Source organism: Myotis myotis, unplaced genomic scaffold (assembly GCF_014108235.1).
Source record: "Myotis myotis isolate mMyoMyo1 unplaced genomic scaffold, mMyoMyo1.p scaffold_m19_p_17, whole genome shotgun sequence".
Classification (NCBI taxonomy): Eukaryota; Metazoa; Chordata; class Mammalia; order Chiroptera; family Vespertilionidae; genus Myotis; species Myotis myotis.
Window position 1 is genome coordinate 11,595,638 of NW_023416321.1, and position 18,225 is coordinate 11,613,862.

At 57.3% G+C, this 18,225-nt stretch overlaps 2 protein-coding genes across 3 annotated transcripts in view; one reads left to right on the top strand and one right to left on the bottom strand.

Moving 5' to 3' along the window:
- Positions 1 to 18,056, top strand: part of ACSF2 (acyl-CoA synthetase family member 2) — a 28,239-nt gene extending 10,183 nt beyond the window's left edge. The window contains exons 2-17 of one of the 2 annotated variants that reach the window (XM_036341939.1): positions 4,137 to 4,187; positions 4,282 to 4,474; positions 4,859 to 4,987; positions 5,247 to 5,300; positions 5,612 to 5,730; positions 5,869 to 6,034; positions 6,577 to 6,672; positions 6,810 to 6,967; positions 7,254 to 7,345; positions 7,630 to 7,706; positions 14,130 to 14,237; positions 15,477 to 15,628; positions 17,086 to 17,227; positions 17,314 to 17,424; positions 17,571 to 17,639; positions 17,901 to 18,056. In XM_036341939.1, coding sequence (XP_036197832.1) covers positions 4,137 to 4,187; positions 4,282 to 4,474; positions 4,859 to 4,987; positions 5,247 to 5,300; positions 5,612 to 5,730; positions 5,869 to 6,034; positions 6,577 to 6,672; positions 6,810 to 6,967; positions 7,254 to 7,345; positions 7,630 to 7,706; positions 14,130 to 14,237; positions 15,477 to 15,628; positions 17,086 to 17,227; positions 17,314 to 17,424; positions 17,571 to 17,639; positions 17,901 to 17,951 — 1,768 coding nt within the window. In that variant the 3' untranslated portion in view covers positions 17,952 to 18,056. The remainder of the gene's footprint in view (positions 1 to 4,136; positions 4,188 to 4,281; positions 4,475 to 4,858; positions 4,988 to 5,246; positions 5,301 to 5,611; positions 5,731 to 5,868; positions 6,035 to 6,576; positions 6,673 to 6,809; positions 6,968 to 7,253; positions 7,346 to 7,629; positions 7,707 to 14,129; positions 14,238 to 15,476; positions 15,629 to 17,085; positions 17,228 to 17,313; positions 17,425 to 17,570; positions 17,640 to 17,900) is intronic. The other variant, XM_036341938.1, reaches the window with a different exon arrangement.
- Positions 7,991 to 12,134, bottom strand: CHAD (chondroadherin). Its single transcript, XM_036341940.1, has 4 exons — positions 11,025 to 12,134; positions 9,048 to 9,211; positions 8,661 to 8,806; positions 7,991 to 8,416 (listed from the first exon to the last, which is right to left on the bottom strand). Exons 1-3 carry the CDS (start codon positions 11,796 to 11,798, stop codon positions 8,665 to 8,667), a joined length of 1,080 nt encoding a protein of 359 aa, XP_036197833.1. The 5' UTR covers positions 11,799 to 12,134; the 3' UTR covers positions 7,991 to 8,416; positions 8,661 to 8,664.
- Positions 18,057 to 18,225: the final 169 nt, after the last annotated feature.

Consider the following 18,225-nt stretch of genomic DNA (forward strand, 5'->3'; position numbering starts at 1 on the left):
TTCCCATAGAACCCCTTTTTTCGTCCACAATATGTAGCAGAAAAACCCACTGTCCCTATGGGAAACGGCCAGTCTGTAGCTGGCATGGTGCATCCTGCCCTCAGGCTCCAGCCCCCTTCTGTCCTGCTGCTCTGTGGTCCCAGCTCAGCAGCTGCTCCAGATAGCTGCCATTCTTTTTATTTGTTTGTTAATCCTCACCCCAGGATATTTTTTCCCATTGATTTTAGAGAGAGTGGAATGGAGGCGGGAGGAGGAGGGAGAGAGAGAGAATTAGAGGGAGAGAGAGAGAGAAAGACAGAGAGAGAGGGAGAGAGAAACATTCATATGAGAGAGACACATCGATTGGTTGCCTCTCGCGCGCGCGCACACACACACACACACACACACCCCAACTGGGGCCAGGGATTGAGCCTGCAATCAAGGTATGAGGTACATGCCCTTGACTGGAATCAAACCTGGGCCAACGCTCTATACACTGAGCCAACCCGGAGAGGGCTCGCTGCCCCTCTTCTCTGTCACAAAGCTGCATATGGCTGGCTAGGAAAGAGGAAAGATGGTCCTTCCCTTTGAGGATTCTTCTCAGAAGTTGCACCCACTACCTCTCTTGAAATGCCATTGGCCAGAATTTCACCTTCGAGTCAGATCACCTTCTGGGGGAGCTTGAAAGTGTGGTCTCTATTCCATGTGGCCAGAGAAGCGTCTGAGGGTGTATTACAAGGAGGAAGGGCTGTTGGGGGTCTGTCACAGCACCTATGAGAGCTGCTGTAAAGATAACGGAGATAGCACGTGTGACAATTGAACTGGATTTTTTTTGTGGGGGGAGGGGGGTGGGGGGATGTAAATCATCCTGTTGATTCGATAACTAGATTTTCCAAGAGGCCACTGCCCAATCTGAAAACGATGGTGAAAGAGGAGAAAACCAAGTTCCAAACCAAATAAAACTCTGGGTCATTGTCAGACTAGGAAGATGCCTATTGTGAAGCAGAAACATCCCGCCCCCCGCGCCCCCCCACCACCTTCAGTGCTTTGTTGACAATCAGACCATTAAACTGGAAGAGATTTGCACTTTGCTGCCTCCTAATCTAGAGGCTGGGCTGTGTGAGGGGGCCTGCTAGGCCTTTAAGGGCACTGGTTATCCACTGACTGTGGAAAATGTAGGTATAGTTAGGATTCACCAGTTGTAAGCAACAGAAACCCAACTAAAACGGACATTAATTAATTAATTAATATTTTAGATTCCACATATAAGTGAGGTCATGCAATATTTGTCTTTCTACGTCTGGCTTATTTGCTTACTATAATGTCCTTCAGTTTTCATCCATGTTGTCACAAATGGAGTTTGGCTATTCCCTCCTCCCCGAAAACCAGGTTAAATTGGTTTAAAGAGGGGCCCCGGCTGGTGTGGCTTAGTTGGTTGGGCATCGTCCTGTGCACCAAAAGCTTTCGGGTTTGATTCCTAGTCAGGACACATGCCCAGGTAGCGGGCTCAATCCCTGGAGGGGGCTTGTAGGAGGCGGCTGATTTATACTTTGCTCTCACATCAATGTTTCTCTCCCTCTCCCTTTTTCTCTCTCTAAAAATCAGTTTTAAAAAAACACACATTAAAAAATTGTTTGAAGAGGGAATTTATTGGCTTTTGACAGTGAAAAGTCCAGCAGTAGACTTACATGACTGGGCCTAGGGATTCAATAATCTTAAGATTAAGTTGGTCATTGTCTTCCTGTTTCTGTCTGTCTCCCTCTCTCTCCGTCTCCTCTCCCTACTTTTCCCTGTGTTGGCTTTCTTCTTGCGCAGGTTCTCTCCTCATGCTTGCTCTTGCAACTCTGGCTTTGGCAAACCCAAAGGAAAGAACATGTCTGTTTCGCAATAAGGGCAAACATGGGTGCCCTTATTGACCTAGCATAAGCGAAGCAGGAGGCTTTGGCTAGAAATAAATGACAAAGTTTTATTGCAGGCTCTTAGGATTTGCACACCAGAAACACAACTGGGCAATACCCAGAGTGTTCCAAAAAATGAAAAGCTAAGAGTTCTTACAGTAAAAATTACATTCTTGAGAAGAGCCAGCCTTGCCTTCTTAGCCTCTAGATTGTTCCAAGATAGCCAGTGGACACCCAAACATTCTCTCCTTCGTCCTTCAGGGGGTGACCAGGGGATTATCAATAGGATATCTATATAAAACTTTCAAGTTCCTGGGCTAAAGCAAGAATAATTTCCTCACGCCTCAACCTACTTGATTTTTGTAATTTAGCAGCTTGACAGTAGTGACTTTGTTTTATTTCTTCACTCTATTCCCCTCTCTCTACAGTATGCCTGTGAGGTAGGCGCTTGGGGTACAGTCTTGAGGGGTGTCGTGGTGACCACTGGGAACCACATCAGCAGTTCTTTAAGTTTGTCAACCTGAGGAGAGGAAGGAGTGCGGACTCACAGGACCTTAGACCCTGCAGTTCTTGGCCATTTTCGTAGCTTAGGTGGCTCACCACAGCCCTTTGAGAAGATTGTCCGGCTCATTCAGATAACATTCCCTTGAGAAAAACCACGGATTCGGTCCCCAAACTTTCTGGGTGGGGAAGCTGAGGCCTAGAGAGGGTAAGTCCTGTGCCTTCATTTGGATTCCCCTGGGAACAAGGCCTTGTTTGCGATCCCAGGAATAGGAGTGAGGAAGTGGGAAAAGGAGAGAGGAAGAGACGCTCATATCGGCTGTTATTGAAGTCGGCACCCAGGGAACCAGGACCTCTGAGAGGGTGCAGCTGCCTCCCAGACTGTCCGGCTGCTGAAAGGAAGACTTGAGGAAGTCCCTGAGCAGACAGACCCCCAAGGAACTTTCCCAGCAGCTGAAGCCAGAGGTGCACTGAGGAGATGTGACATGGGACACCAAAGGTGTCTGCGACAGCCACTGGCCCAGCCAGCAGCACACCTGGGATGAGGCCTCAGGCCTCCAACTCCAGCCTAGGGCTTGCTCGCTCCCTATGGAGCTTCAGCAGCCCCCCACGGTGTGACTCATGCTCCCCTCCCCAGCTCTAGCTCAGGAGTCAAGTCAGGGTCACCTCCCCATCAGTGGGCATCCACCCACCCTTCTGGGAGATGGTAGTGGCTTCCTCTCTCATGTACAAGGTGACCTAGTTTTGCTCCCTTCTGCCCTGCCTACCTTGTTCTTCCCAGAAATTCTCCCCACAAACCATAACCAATCAATCAACAAAAGCTAGCCTTGGTATTTTTAGCAGCTGCAGAACTGAATCATCAGGATGGCCCTCGGGGCCCATCTCACCCCGTGGTGCCCCGGAAGGCTGGAACCTGGAGCATGCTCTGTCTGCCAGGAGCAGGGTCTGAAACCTGTTACACTCCTCCCCAGGCCTGGGTGGGAGCCTGGCAGCTGTCACCCGGGATGGGCAAATGAGCACACACTGGCCTAAGCCTCCGATACTTGGACTTCTGGAGGCCCTTTTTGGTTTTGTTTCTTTAATAATAGACTTAATTTTTTAATATGTTTTATTAATTGATTTTAGAGAGAGAGGAAGGAGAGGGATAGAGAGATAGAAACATCGGTGAGAGAGAAACAGCATCAATTGGCTGCCTCCTGCACTCCCCCTACTGGGGATCGAGCCCGGAACCTAGATATGTGCCCTGACCAGGAATCGAACCAGTGACCTCGTGGTTCATGGGTCGATGCTCAACCACTGACCCACACAGGTCAGGCTAGACTTAATTTTTTATGTACAGTTTTAGAGTTACAGAATAACTGAGCAGGTCCGACGAGAGTTCCATATACCTACCCCACCCAGACACAGTTTCCCTGTTATTAACATCTTGCATTAGTGTGGTACAATTAGTGCCCCCAGCATGGATACATTATTATGACTACAGTCCATAGTGTACGTTAAGGCTTAGTCCTTGTGCTGGGCTGTTCGATGGGTTTTGGCAAATGCCCAGGGGCTTTCTAACCCCGAGGGTGTCTGGGATAAGGCCATTGCTCTTAGCCCTTAGGCAACCTCTCTGCTTAGTCAAAGGAACCTGATTTGCCTCAGTTTCCTTTTCCAGTGTTTTTGCACCAAGGCTCCAGGCCCCTGGCTCTGACTGGAAACGGGGGAGTGGAAACGGATTAAGGACAGGAAGTCAGATTCTTGTTTGGATCTCCCCAGGGTGAAGCGGCCCCTAAGTTCAATGGCCAGGGCTCCAGTTTCTAACACATTGTAAGCAGCCTACCTCCCAGCTGGGTGTGCCAGGCCCTGGGTGCCAGGGAGGCCTGGCCTGGCGCATTGGAGCCCATGGCGCCTCTCCCTGCAGTTCCGGAGAGGACCGCACTGCCACGCTGCCTATCGGAGGCCTTAGCTATGTCCAGGGTTACACCAAATTCCGTCTGATCAACAAGACCGTGGGACGTTGCCTGGACGTCACAGCAGAGAAGTTCCCGGACCGAGAAGCATTGATCGTCGTCCATGAAAACATCAGATTGACCTTTGCTCAGCTCAAGGAAGAGGTGGGTCCTGACCTTGAACCCTGAAAGTAGGCAGGTGCTACCCCCAGGCTGAGTGGAACCACAAGAGCGGCACCTGACGGGGGTGGAGGTGGGGGGTGGGGAGTGGGGGGCGGGATCAGGGTGTTGGGGCTGCTGAGAACCCCAAGGGACATCAGGAGATGGGGACAGGACTGAGGCAGAGGTGGCCTGGATGCCTCTTGCATCAGTCGCGCGAGGGCAGTTGCTAATTCTGTGTATTCCATGCCTCACTCCAGATCCACTGAGGCCTGTCCCTTGTCCCTAGGGGACTTTGCTCTGAGCCGCTGGGCCGAGGGCTGAGGTGGGAGTCGTGGCCCCGTCCTGCTTGCCCACACCTTACCCCTGTGCCCTGTCTGTTTACACCAGGTGGACAAAGCTGCCTCTGGGCTCCTGAGTATCGGCCTTCGCAAGGGTGACCGGCTGGGCATGTGGGGACCCAACTCCTATGCATGGGTGCTCTTGCAGCTGGCCACCGCCCAGGCGGGCATCATTCTGGTAAGGAGGGGTGGACCTGACCCAGCTGGGTATGCAGGGGAACATCATTTGTGGGAAGCCTGCTGGCCCCTTGGCCTCAGAACCAAACCAGCGCCTGTCTGGCTCTTTGGGTAGCCTTCTCCTGAAGCCACCAAGGAGAGCCAGGGGGGTAGGGTGCCACCTCTGTCTACGCCGTGTTTCTGTGCCTGCTGAGGCTGGAGGGGCAAGGAGAGGGACAGGGTCTTCCCAGGACACTGACATCCCCTGCTGTCTCCACCAGGTATCTGTGAACCCCGCCTACCAGGCTATGGAACTGGAGTACGCCCTCAAGAAGGTGGGCTCTGCTCCTGGGGGTGGGGCTGGGTGGGCGCCTGGAACAGGGGGCTTCCGGTTGACGGGGCAGAGAAGGCATGTCTGTCCTTCCTTAGGCTGTGAGTGGGTGGGAGGAGGAGGTCGTTGGGCAGATGCAAAGCTGGTGTGTGTGTTGTGGTGGTGGTACATGCATGTGTCCTGGCAGTAGTGTGTGAGTGAGTTGGTGTGTGTCGTGTTAGAGGTGGTGCATGTGTGTAAGGGTCGTGGTGCGTGTGTATGAGAGAGAGCAGCGTGGGGCTTCCGGCTGACTGGGGAGGGGTCTCCCTCCCACAGGTGGGCTGCAAAGCCCTGGCGTTCCCCAAGCAATTCAAGACCCAGCAGTACTACAACATCCTGAAGCACATCTGTCCGGAACTGGAGAAGGCCCCCCCGGGGTTCTTGAGGAGTCAGAGGTGGGATGTTCCGGGTTAGGATGAGTGTGTCATGTGGCATCCCAGCCCCTTCCTTCCCTCCCCACCCCCAGGGAGGAGGCTGGTGTCTCTGTGGGCCCGTCCTCAGCCCCTGACTCTCTCCATCCTCCCTACCCCCAGGCTCCCAGACCTGACCACGGTCATCTCAGTGGACACCCCTATGCCAGGGACCCTGCTCCTGGACGATGTGGTAGCAGCGGGAAGCAAAGAGCAGAATATGGCCGAGCTCCGGCACGCCAAGCTGTTCCTGTCCTGCCACGACCCCGTCAACATCCAGTTCACCTCGGTAAGGCAGAGGTCGTCAGCACGGAGCCCAGGCTGGCATGCTCACCCCTGCCTGCCCCCGTGACCCTTCCCCGAGAAGGAGGGCACACGAAGGACGCCAGGAGTGTGGTCACTCTTCTCCTGGGGCTCGCCCCAGCTGTCCTCGCTGCCCTGGAAAACATCAGCACTGGAGCCCTTGTCACATGCCCCCCTCCCCTGGCCCGCTTGTCCCCGGCCCAGGGGCGGGTGCACAGGGAGAGCCGGCCCCCTCATTTAGCAGATGGGGAAACAGGCCCAGAAGCCGAGTTTCTGCTGGGCCACAGAGTTCTCTAAGCCACTTGGGTGGCATGGCGACGGAAATCTTATCTTCCCTGTTTCTGGATCCTAACACCTGGCACCATGCAGGTGTGTGGTAAACCTTTGTGAAGGTTTTTGAGTAAATGAATGGATCTGGGGCCGCAGTCCCAGTCTCCTGACCCCCAGTCCAGAGCTTGTCCATGCAGCGGCCCAGGGCATGAAGGAGATGGGGAGAAAGAGGCCAATGTCACCTGTTTGTCTTATCAGGGAACGACAGGAAGCCCCAAGGGGGCCACCCTTTCCCACTACAACATTGTCAACAATGCCAACATCATAGGGGAGCGCATGAAACTGCACCTGAAGGTGAGGGGGTGCTGGCTAAGGCTTGCGGGCACCCTGCATGGGTGGGGGTCTTGCTGGGCTCCCCCTGCTGGCTAGAGGAACTAGCTTCTGGGGCTTTGGGCTCCAGGATAGACCTAGCCTCCTGCCTCCATCTCCAGACACCAGAGGAGTCAAGGGTGATCCTGCCCACCCCCCTGTACCACTGCCTGGGTTCTGTGGGGGGCACAATGGTGAGCATGATGCACGGTGTCACCCTCATCCTGTCCTCTCCGATTTTTGATGGCAAGAAGGCGCTGGAGGCCGTCAGCAAAGAGAGGTGGGCATCAGTGGGCAGCTACCTGCTGGCTCATGAGACCCTCCTATTCCTCACTCCTGGGCCCTGATCCCTCTCCAGGATGTCTCCTCCCTCCTGCCAGGAGAAAGGGAGACAGGGTAGTGGGGCACCCCAGGAGAGCATCAGTTCCTGCCTCCAAAGAACTCCTGCCTGTTCCCCTCAGTGGCAGCCTTGGCGCTTACTATAGGTTCAAGGTGGGTGGGTGAAAAGAGGGGGTTTCCTTCTACATCCAAGCCTTATTTTGAGATGCCACCCCCCCCTTATACAGAGGCTCCTTCCTGTATGGCACCCCCACAATGTTCGTGGACATTCTGAACCAGCCAGACTTCTCCAGTTACGACATCTCAACCATGCGTGGAGGTGGGATGGGGCCAAGGGTGGTCAGGCCAGGATTGGCCTGGATGAGCTAGATGTGCACCCAGTCCTTTACTCAGGGGGCGAAAAGGTCACTGTAGAAATGTGGGTGGAAGGGAGGCAACGTCCCAGCCACCTGGACACCAGCCCAAGGCCAGATGCCAAGTGTAGGAACAGGTCCAGGGGCAGGGAAGAGAAGGGTAAGTTCTTCCCTAGAAAGAGCTGCAGGTGCCGGGGGTCCACTGGGCCTGGAGAAGCAGCGAGCCGTGTCAGCCCTCTCTCTGATTCAGGTGTGATCGCTGGCTCCCCTGCACCCCCCGAGGTGATCCGAGCCATCATCAACAAGCTGAACGCAAAGGAGCTGGTGGTGAGTGGCGGCTGGGGCTGGGGCTGTGGGAGGGAGGCAGGGCAGCCTGGGGTGAGAACAGATGTCGGGGTGTAGGGCTGAGTCAGGCCAGGTCTCCAATGTAGACCCTCTCAGCCCACCTCTCTTCCAGAACGCAGATGTGAGAAAATGCAGTCTGACCCCATCATCAGCTGGCGAGTCATGGAGACAGGGAACAGCGGGGAGTAGCTATCATACATACATACATTTATACTTATAGGAACCTGGGGAAGAGGTGCAGCGGGCGGGGGGGTGGGGGGGGGGGGGGGGGGATTTGGCAAAGCACCGGTATCCTGCTAGAGCGTCCTGGCAGGCAGGGGCTGGCGGAGTTGGCCTATGGGCTTAAGACCCTTTCTGGACACAAGGGGCGGGGCAAGGATCTGATGTTTGTTTCCAGATGGAAGGGTGGCCATCCTGATGACCGCCCAGTTCTCGTTCTGAAGGTCTTGAGGGTCTCGGCAACAGCTTCTTTGAGAGGAGCCGTGGCGGGGGGGCCAGGTGTGATGGAGCCCTCGCTGGCAGGTAGAGATGGTGGGGCTGGGTTCACGCTGGAGTGCTGAGCCCCCCAGCCAGGACGCGTCTAGGTGAGGACAGCTCTGTGCATCAGCAGAGGTTGTGGAAGAAGGTGGGGTGGTCAGTAGTTTCTCCAGCAGAAGGCAGAGACCAGTCACCAGGACTGGCTGGATCAGGACCTGCAGTGAGGCAAGGATTGGGTCAGGACTCCAGGAGCCCAGATGACGCTGGGAGAGAATGGTGAGAGCTGTGGGCGGTATCCCTTTAGGAGGGAGGCCCAGTTCCCCTCCTCTTCCTGCAAAACTGGAGGGCCTGCACGCCCCTCTGTGGAGAGGGAGTACACTGGGACACCCCCCTCCCCTGCCCCCTGGCTTGCCAGTATCCCCAGAGAGGGCAACTGCGACCTGCCTGCCCTGGGCCCACCTGTTCAATGGCGGCCGGCTTTCTTGGACCTCTTAGTGGGGAACTTGCAGCTGCGGAAGGCGTCCGTGTCACGGATGTGCTGGCCCTTGAACTTGGCAGGCGAGGCACAAGTGGCATCGGGGCGCGAAGGCTTGGCTTCCAGCCACCTGGAGAGACAGAGAAATGCCGGGGTTGGGGAAGAGATGTGGCAATGCTGGGGGAAGGAACCAGGATTCACTTGGCTCCAGGAGCATCTGGGAACTGTCCCCTTCATTTCACACACATAGGAACTCTGCTCTCGGGTAGCAGATCTAGGCCATTTGCCCAGGATGTCTTTGTGCAGGGCCAGCCTGCCTCCACTGCATCACACGAGGGAGGGCTCTGGGGGTGGCACGGGGATGCTCTCACCTCCGGAGGCCCCGGAGCTGGCAGGTACACTTCCAGGGGTTGTTGGTGAGAGTGAGTGTCTCCAGGTGGTCGAAGGGGAAGGTGGAGGGCAGCTGGGTCAGGCGGTTGTTCTCCAGATGCACGTTTTTCAGCGTGGTCACCCCCAGGAAGGCACCGTCAGAAATCTGTGGAGCAAGGCAGACACGAGTGAGCACCCCAGCCCCAGCGTCCAGCCTCTCCCAGCTCTAGGGCCCCAGAGGGGCAGGGTCCCTCCCTGGACATAAGCGGTAGCACCTTGAGGAGTGTCACCATGTGACCACGTTGTCTCTGATGGTTTAGCGCAAGCAGCCGCCTTTTGAGATAGCTCCTGCTATTTCCAATATGCAGGCAGGAGGAAAAAGTGAGGTCCCTTGCCCAGGGTCACAGTAGGGAGTAAACAGTAGCTGTAGGACCACACCCAGCTCCTCTGCCCCTGGCACCACACTCCCTGCACAAACACTGCCCCTGGGGAGGCAGCCAGAGTTTGGCCCCAGCGGCCCAGGCTGGCAGATGGTGAAGCTGGTCAGTGTTTGGTGGGATGGGCAGTGGGCCCAGGCTCCCCGCCGCCCTAGGGTGCTGGGACTTCCCCCAACTCTGTCCTCACTGCTCCCTCGCTGCCTGCCAGCAGCTATTTGTGGAGCCTCCTTGGTGGAGCCTTTGGCCAGGTTGGACAGTTCCAGAGGAAATGTTCTATTGGTGCCCACATCTTGGCCCGGGCGTCACAGATCCTGCCTGGCCGCCCCTGGCCCAGATCAGCCCCTGCTGCCCCTGCTCTGCTGCCCACCGAAAAGCTGCTCTGGCACTGCCCCCCCACCCCTCCCGGGAACTCTGACTTCAGTGGGGGAGGGGCCAGGTTGAAGAAGGGCAGGCTCCATTCATGCAAACAAAGGTTGGCTGCCTTCCAGGTTTGATTGTGTCCTTATCTCCATGCTTGTGGCCAGGGAGGGGTGTGAAGTTCTCTGGTAACCAGACTGTTCTGATGGCTGTCTCCCCCACCTTTCCCCGGTGCCGGCCCAAACTCCTGGCCGAAGCCCCCGCACCACAGCAGTTTTTCCAGCCCCCAAAAGGGGTTCCACCCGGACCCAAGGCAGCCCCACCTGGCCAGGTGCTGAGCATCACAGGGGAGGAAGGATTCAGTGAGGTTGCAGCCAGGAGATGGGTCTGGTGACGGGTGGGCAGGGGACAGGGTGGCATAGCTAGTCTTTCCCGTAGGGAGACATCGGGGGACCTGTGCCAAAGGTTGACAACCGTGTGTGGTTCTTGCCTTTGCCCTTTCACAGAGCTCTTGGGTGCCAGGCCTGCAATCTGGGGGGAGCCTCTGCTCCCTGGTCCCCATTCGGTTGAAATGGACCTGAGAACGCAGTGGAATATGTGTGTGGACGGGGGCGGGGGGGCATTCACCACAGCCCCTGGGGTGCGTGGAGGAGGTCTTATTCGGGTATTGGCTCCCCCCTCACTCCCCAGCCCCCCATCCCACCACAGCGCGCACGCACACCCCCCTGCAGGAACAGGGTCTCTTTGTGGGCCTGATTCACCCAGCTCCTCTGGAAGCCTCCTCAATACACAAACCTTCCTTTATGGGGTGGTAGGTTTACTGGAGACAGAAAAACAGAAGAGGAGGGGCAGGAGGCCCAACAGGAAGAGGTGGCTGCTGCCCACAGTGGGGGGTGTGGGAGCCCTGGACCTGCTTCCTAGGGGCCGTTGGAGGGGCCAGGGAAGCCAGGCTCCGTTTATAAGTGGAAATGCTAGGAGGGCAGTGGCTGAGACGAGGGACAGGGGCTGCTGGGCAGGGTGGGGATGTGGCGAGATGAGAGGCAAGAGCTCCTCACCTTGGAGATAGCCAGAGGGACAGAGGCAACTTTAGGGCCGAAGGGATGGTGCCCAGCCGAGGCCCTGGATCCCTGGGCCTCCAGGCAGAGAAGGAGGAGCCAGGGCCCGGCGCTGCAGCCAGGAGCTCACCTTGTCCAGGTTGGTGCTGTCCAGCCAGAGGCTCTCCAGGTACCTGCCGAACGACTGGAAGGCGCCCTCGGGGATGCTCCTCAGGGGGTTGTGGGACAGCTTCAGCTCCTCCACCACCCGCAGCTTGCTCAGGGCCGCCGCGGGGTAGCTGGACAGCTGGTTCCGGTCCAGGTGGAACTTGGCCAGGTTCTCCACGTCGTCCAGGGCGCCGGGCTGCAGGGAGCTGAGCGCGTTCTCCGACAGGTAGAGCCAGCGCAGGTCCTTGGCGCCCTGGAAGGCGCCGGCGCGCAGCTCGCGGATCTTGTTGTTGTTGAGCTGCAGGATGAAGAGGTTGACCAGCGGGGACAGCAGCCCTCGGGGCAGCTCCGTCACCTTGTTGTGGTCCAGGTAGAGGTAGGTGAGCTCGCTCAGGTCGTCGAAGGCGCCGGCGCGCAGCACGCGGATGTCGTTGTGGGACAGGTACAGGTAGATGAGCTGCTTGAGGCCCCGGAAGGCGCCGGCCGCCACCTCGCGGATCTGGCAGTGCTGCAGGTGCAGCGACACCAGGTTGGGCATGGCCCGGAAGGCGTTGGCGGCCAGCACGGGGAAGTTGTTGCGCTGGAGGTTGAGCAGCTTGGTCTTCTCGGACACCTTGGGGATCTTCTGCAGGCCCACCTTGTCGCAGATGACGTGCTGCAGGTCGCCGTGGCAGTGGCAGTTCTGGGGGCAGGCGGCCAGCGCCGGCAGCAGGCCGGCCAGGAGGCCGAGGCTGAGCAGGAGGACCGGGCAGGCCATGGCCGGGGCGCCTGGGGCCGGGCTGGGGGCAGCGGCGACAGCGACGGCGACGGCGGGGCCCGGGCAGCGGGAAGTCCTGGGCGCCCGGGTCTCCCGCCCTATTTATACGGTAGCCCTGACCGCAGCTGACAGCCGGAGCCAGCTCCTACGTGGAGCATCGAGGCCACCGGGCTTAACTCCCGCCCGCCCGCCCGGTGATGCGCCCCCGCCCTCCACTGGGAGGGGGCGGCCCCTCCCCCAGCTGGCGACCTTGCAGGACAAGGGACTGTGGCCCTCCACCTCCTCCCCTGCTCCGGGATCCTGCTTCTGTCCAGCCCCCCTCGCTCCTTCCCGTGCTTTTTTGGGGGGTGGTGTGGGGTGGGGGTGGTTGTTTAGAGCCCTGCGATGACACCGCAGGGATGGAGGCGTCCGGGGACGTCTTTGTTTGCTCAAGTTCGAGCCTCCCTGCTCCCCTCCCCCCCCACCCCCTCCCATACACACTGGGCCGGGTGCCCTGGACCCAGAGAGGGAGGAAGCGGGGCCGGACGGCCGGACGCGAGTCTCGCCGCCGCCGAGGTCGGCCAGCCCCGCCGGTGCTTTAATGGGGCTCTTGTGCGGCGCCCGCTGGGCTTGCGAACCGCCCTGGCGTCGGGCTCCCCCTTCTGGCTAGACTCGCAGGCAGCCCCCGGGAGAGGGGCGCTCCTCGCCCCGCCCTTGGACTTGCCTCGGGCTCCACTCTACCAGCCCGGCGCTGGAGTCTTCCCTGCATCCACTCTCCCCTTTCTCCCCTTTTTCCTTGGCTGAAGACTAACCGGAACAGAGTGTGTGTGTGTGTGTGTGTGTGTGTGTGTGTGTGTGGCGGGGATGGGGGGGTGGGGTGACCAACAGGACTCAAAAACACACCTGAAGCCCTAACCGGTTTGGCTCAGTGGCTAGAGCGTCGGCCTGCGGACTGAAAGGTCCCAGGTTCGATTCCGGCCAAGGGCATGTACCTTGGTTGCGGGCACATCCCCAGTAGGGAGTGTGCAGGAGGCAGCTGATATATGTTTCTGACTCTCTATCCCTCTCCCTTCCTCTCTGTAAAAAATCTATAAAATAAAATTTTTAAAAATACCACACCTGAATGAAGATCACAGGCAGGGAGTCAGGGCAACTGAACAGGCACAGTCCCACCCCCACCCCGTTTCATCTCCTTAAAATATTCCATCCCCTCATTCCCATCTCCAGGGTGGTGGCCAGAGTGGCGCCAAGATGTACTTGGCAGAGGCCGCACCTGGGCAGTGGCCCCAGGACGAGGAGAGCCGGGTGGGTGAGGGGGCTCCCGGTCCTGGCTACAAGGGCCCAGGTCCTGTGGGCAGCCCTGCCCCAGCCGACCAGGCCTCTGTGTGTCCGGATTCCTGCGGAAAGGGGCTGCCTGGCAGGGAATGTTGTCTGTGTTGGGAGGTGGTGGAGGAACTGGACCCCAGGTGTTGCCAGACCCCAGCTGTGCCGGAGCTGTGCCAGCCGACACAGAGGAAATGGGAGATGGGGGGCATGGAGGACAAAGGTCTCGTGTCTTTGTGGACTGGGACGGACATAGGATACAGAGTGGCTGGCCCTCTCCTCACTCAGGGGTGGGGACCTGCCCCTCTCACCCCGTAGCCTCCAGGTGAGGGTCATACTTGGCCCAGGACACTCCCTGATGGTATTTAGGCTCCTCCGAGACTGGCTTCTGGTTTTCTGTTGCTCAGGATGTTCCAACCACTAGAAGGGGAGGGGGGCCACTGGCTTTGAAAACCCTTGCTTTGGCTGGATTTGTATTTTGATGGAAATAAAATTCACAGGAAACTCTCCAGAGCTTAGGGGCACTCACCCCAAGGCCAGGCACTTGTCCCGGGTTTGGGTGGATGGGGCAGGGTGGGTTGGGGGTTATGGATGTGCGGCTCCCAGCTGACCCGGGCAGGCTGGCTTTCTCATCACGCTTATGGGACCTTTGGCTTGGAAGGGATGGGGAGGGGATGTGTGGCCTGAAGTCAGGAAGTGGGGCTAAGGCAGCCTGGGGATAGGGGAGAGAAGGCTGGGAGCCGTCGACTGGGGGTGCGGCTGCTCCAGGGAAACAGAGAGACGGAGAGAGCCCTGGCCGGAGAGAATAGCTCCCCTGCTCCGTTTCCCATCTGGGGCCAGTAGTTGAGTTAGTCAGCTCAGTGTCCCAGCGGCTCCGCCTCCTGACCCCTGACCTCCACCAACTGTGCCTCCTTCCCCACCACTCAGCTGCCCTCCAGGTTCCCCTGATTCCTTCCGTCCCCTGGGGCAGCTCACCCCATCTCTCTGCAGTCCCCTCCCGCCCTCCAACACCCCTTCTGGACCCTCTAGGTTGCCTATGGGACCACAGAGAACAGCCCTGTGACCTTCATGAGCTTTCCCGAGGACACGGAGGAGCAGAAGTCCCAAAGTGTGGGCAGAATCATGCCTCACACAGAGGTGAGCCCCCCTACCCCCCATCTGGGAGCCCCAGTCCCCACCCCCTGTAGAGACCCACCCCCTGCCCCCAGCAGGGTCTTCCCCAGGCCTGGCCCCGGGCTTTCTCTGTGGGCTGAGGCCTGAGAGGAAGAGCTGAGCTTCGGCCACGAGCAGCTGCCAGCTGAACTTCTCCGCAGCCTCCCTTCCTGTCTGAGGTGTGTTTTTGCCAAGCCCCACTGTCTGTTTCGGGGCAGCCAGGACAGCCTCGAAGAGGAGCCAGAGCACAGAGATTTTTCCTACACAGCGCCTTCTCCCCCCGCAGGCCCCCTACCCTCACTGCGGCAGAGTTCCTCCTTTCGCTTGGCGGAAATGCCCCCTTTCCCAAGCAGCCTGTCCCTTCGGGGGTCCCTTGCGCCTCGAGGCTGACCCCAATCGTCTCTCACTGTCAAATTCCCAACAGTGCCTCCTCTCCTGCTCCATCGCTGGTGCTTTATGCCAGTCCACACCTGGTTCCCCTTGCCCCCTTGTGCCCTGGCGCCTCTGAGGGCACTGCCAGTGTGCCCAGGCAGCTGCTTCCCCTGGAGCCAACCGCCGTCCTGGTGGGAATCTTTCCTGCCCTCCTCCCTGGAGTGAGTGTGCAGTGACGTCAGCCCCCTCCCAGCCCCTTCCCATGCGTCTGACAACCTCACTGCCACTTGGTGGGACGCCCACCTGTGAGGTAGACAGGGCCAGCGCCGTTGTCCCCATTTCACAGAGGCGAACACTGAGGCACACAGAGGCTGCGTTTTCCTTTCACGTTGGCTGCGGCCCATCTCTCTGCTAGGCTTTCAGGCTGCCTCTCTGCCGCCTCTCCTGTTCACATGGCCTGACCACACCACCCTCTTTGGCTTCTCTATTTGCTGCTAAATGGGAACTCAGAGAACACTGCTGTTCCTCCTGCACAGCTTGTAACTCCTCGGCCCACCTGGCCCGCCATAGGCCTCCTTCTCTGTGACAGCTCCTGTCCACTCCGTTTCCTCAGGACCCCTGGGCTGGGCCTCACCTGTGCTTGTGTGCCCGGCTCAGGTGTCTGACTGGTGATGGGTCCACTCTGGCCTTGTCTCCCTTCCTTGGATCTGGCTGGGCAGAGCCGGGGGGGGCCTCACTGTTAGGGGGCAGGAAAGACGAAGCTCCCAGCCATTCCCGAGTCTCTCTCTGCCCCCCCTCCCCCATCCTGAAGTGGGAGGGTGGAGGCCCCCTCCTGAACCTGCCCTGTCCCAGGCCCAGATCGTGAACATGGAGCTGGGGACCATGGCAGAGCTGAACACACCCGGAGAGCTGTGGATCCGAGGCTACTGCGTCATGCTGGGCTACTGGGGGGAGCCCCAGAAGACTGAGGAAGTAATTGGACAGGACAAGTGGTATCGGACAGGGTGAGAGGGCGGAGCAGGGCAGAGGGTTTGGCTGCTGAGGGGAAGCTGGGGGCATTACACTCGAAGAGGGAGAATATGTGTGTCAGTATGGCCCCTTCGCAGACCTCGTTTCCACAATGTGTAAAGTGGGGACGATCAGAGTCCGTGCCTCGGACCGCTGGACAGTGCGCGACACCGGTGTCTGCAAAATCAGAGCCAAGGGTAGACACTCATTTGTTAATTCAACAAATTCTTCTTCACCTGTCACGTGCCAGCACTCTGTTCCAGACACTGGCGGACCAGTGGAAAGCAAATGAGAACGATCTTACTGTTACTGCTCACATGTCTGGTGGAGGGAGACGGATACAAATAAGAGGGTTTCAGACACTGATAAAAATGAAGAAAAGAAAATGAGATCAGAGGAAAGAAAGGGCCTCTAGTAGAGAGGGGAGCTTGAGTGGGCAGAGAAGGCCTCCCAAGGTGTACACCTTTGAGCTGAGACCTGAATGATAGAAAAGAAGTCAAGCCCTGGCCAGGTAGCTCAGTTGGTTAGCGCATTGTCCCGTTACACCCAAGGATATAGGTTCGATTCCCGGTCAGGCACAAACAAGACTCCACCAACGGCCCGGCCAGTGTGGCTCATTCGACCTATGAACCAGGAGGTCACAGTTCGATTCCTGATCAGGGCACATGACCGGGATTGTGGGCTCGCTCCCCAGTGGGGGTTGTAGGAGCCAGCCGATCAATGACTCTCTTCATGGATGTTTCTATCTCTCCCTCCCTCTCCCTTCCTCTCTGAAATCTATAAAAATATATTTTTAAAAAAGAATCAACCAATGAATGCATAAATAAGTGGAACAACAAATCAATGTTTCTTCTCTCTCCCTCAAATAAATAAATTTTTAAAAAAAGTCAGCCATGAAATGCATAATCATAGATTTGTTGAGAGAGAGGCCATGTTATAGGTATTGGTTTGTTTTTTTTCCTCCCCCCTCCACTAGACTGTAAGTTCCAGGGAATATCTTGTTCATGCTGTAGCCTCCAGAGTCTAGAGCAGTGGTTCTCAACCTTCCTAATGCCGCGACCCTTTAATACAGTTCCTCATGTTGTGGTGACCCCCAACCATAAAATTATTTTTGTTGCTACTTCATCACTGTAATGTTGCTACTATTATGAATCGTCATGTAAATATCTGATATGCAGGATGTATTTTCATTGTTACAAATTGAACATAATGAAAGCATAGTGATGAATCACAAAAACAATATGTAATTATATCTGTGTTTTCTGATGGTCTTAGGTGACCCCTGTGAAAGGGTCGTTCGACCCCCAAAGGGGTCGCGACCCACAGGTTGAGAACCGCTGGTCTAAAGCAATGCAAGACACATAGTAGATGCTTAATGAACGCTAGATGAATGAGTGAGTGCGCCGGCCGGTTGAGGCAGAGGCAAGAGGCCCTTTCCGGCCTTTCCTTGCAGAGACATTGCCACCATGGATGAGCAGGGCTTCTGCAAAATCGTGGGCCGCTCCAAGGACATGATCATCCGGGGCGGCGAGAACATCTACCCCACGGAGCTTGAGGACTTCCTTCACACACACCCGCAGGTGCAGGAAGTGCAGGTGAGGCACCCAGTCCAGGTGAGCCCCAGGAGCAGGAAACCCCAGCAGGGATGGTGAGGTCTGAGACCTGTCTGTCCCTCTGGAAGGTGGTGGGAGTGAAGGATGACCGGATGGGGGAGGAAGTCTGCGCCTGCATCCTGCTGAAGAGTGGGGAAAAGTCCACACCAGAGGAGATCAAGGCTTTCTGCAAAGGGAAGGTGGGAGCCTTAACGCACCCCAACTTATGGTACTCTGTTCTTCACCCCCCACCCCCTTCTCCCTGCCAACCACTCCACCCACTGTCCCTTCTCCCAACCCTATGATCCCCACCCAGCCTCATGCTTTATCTCCCTCTGGTCTGCAGATCGCCCACTTCAAGATTCCCCGGTACATCGTGTTTGTCACCACCTACCCCCTCACCATCTCAGGAAAGGTGTGTAAGATGGAGAAGACAAGGGAGGGGCAGGATAGCCTGGGGCCCCGGCACAGAAGGCCAGGTGGCCCTAACTCTGCCCCAGGGATGGGTAAGAGTATGGCAGTAGGATGACCGACTAGTCAACTCATCCTGGGTTTGCCCCAAAGTTTCCTGGCTTTCGCCTAAGAAACTCCTCAGTCCCTGGCAAACCAAGACGGCTGGTCACCCTAGCTGGCAGAAGCCGCAAGCCTGGCTTTTATTCCTTTCTCTTTGCTGCAGGTCCAGAAATTCAAACTTCGAGAGCAGATGGAACGGCATCTAAACCTGTGAATAAAGGGGAGGGGGGTCCGCTAGGCCCTCCCTGCCCTTCCCCCATGTTCCCCTCGTCTGTCTTTGTGATTTGACATAAAGAGCTTCTCTGTTTTCTTTGGCTGATCTCTTGCTGGTGTGGCCTCTTGGCAGCTACTGTGGGATGGAGGGAAGGATCTAAAGGGAAACTAGCATTTTCAGACCCACTCCTTATCAACGATGTGCTAGGCACTTGGGTGTGCATTTATCTACTTAATTTAATCCTCACTCGATCCCTTGAGATACCAAAGGGATT

Excerpts from the sequence above, each read along its gene's own strand:
- CHAD (XM_036341940.1), bottom strand. The coding sequence starts at position 11,798 with ATGGCCTGCCCGGTCCTCCTGCTCAGCCTCGGCCTCCTGGCCGGCCTG. Across the intron at positions 9,212-11,024 it reads ACAGCACCAACCTGGACAAG|ATTTCTGACGGTGCCTTCCT; the intron begins GTGAGCTCCTGG and ends CTTGCTCCACAG. Across the intron at positions 8,807-9,047 it reads CAGCTCCGGGGCCTCCGGAG|GTGGCTGGAAGCCAAGCCTT; the intron begins GTGAGAGCATCC and ends CTGTCTCTCCAG.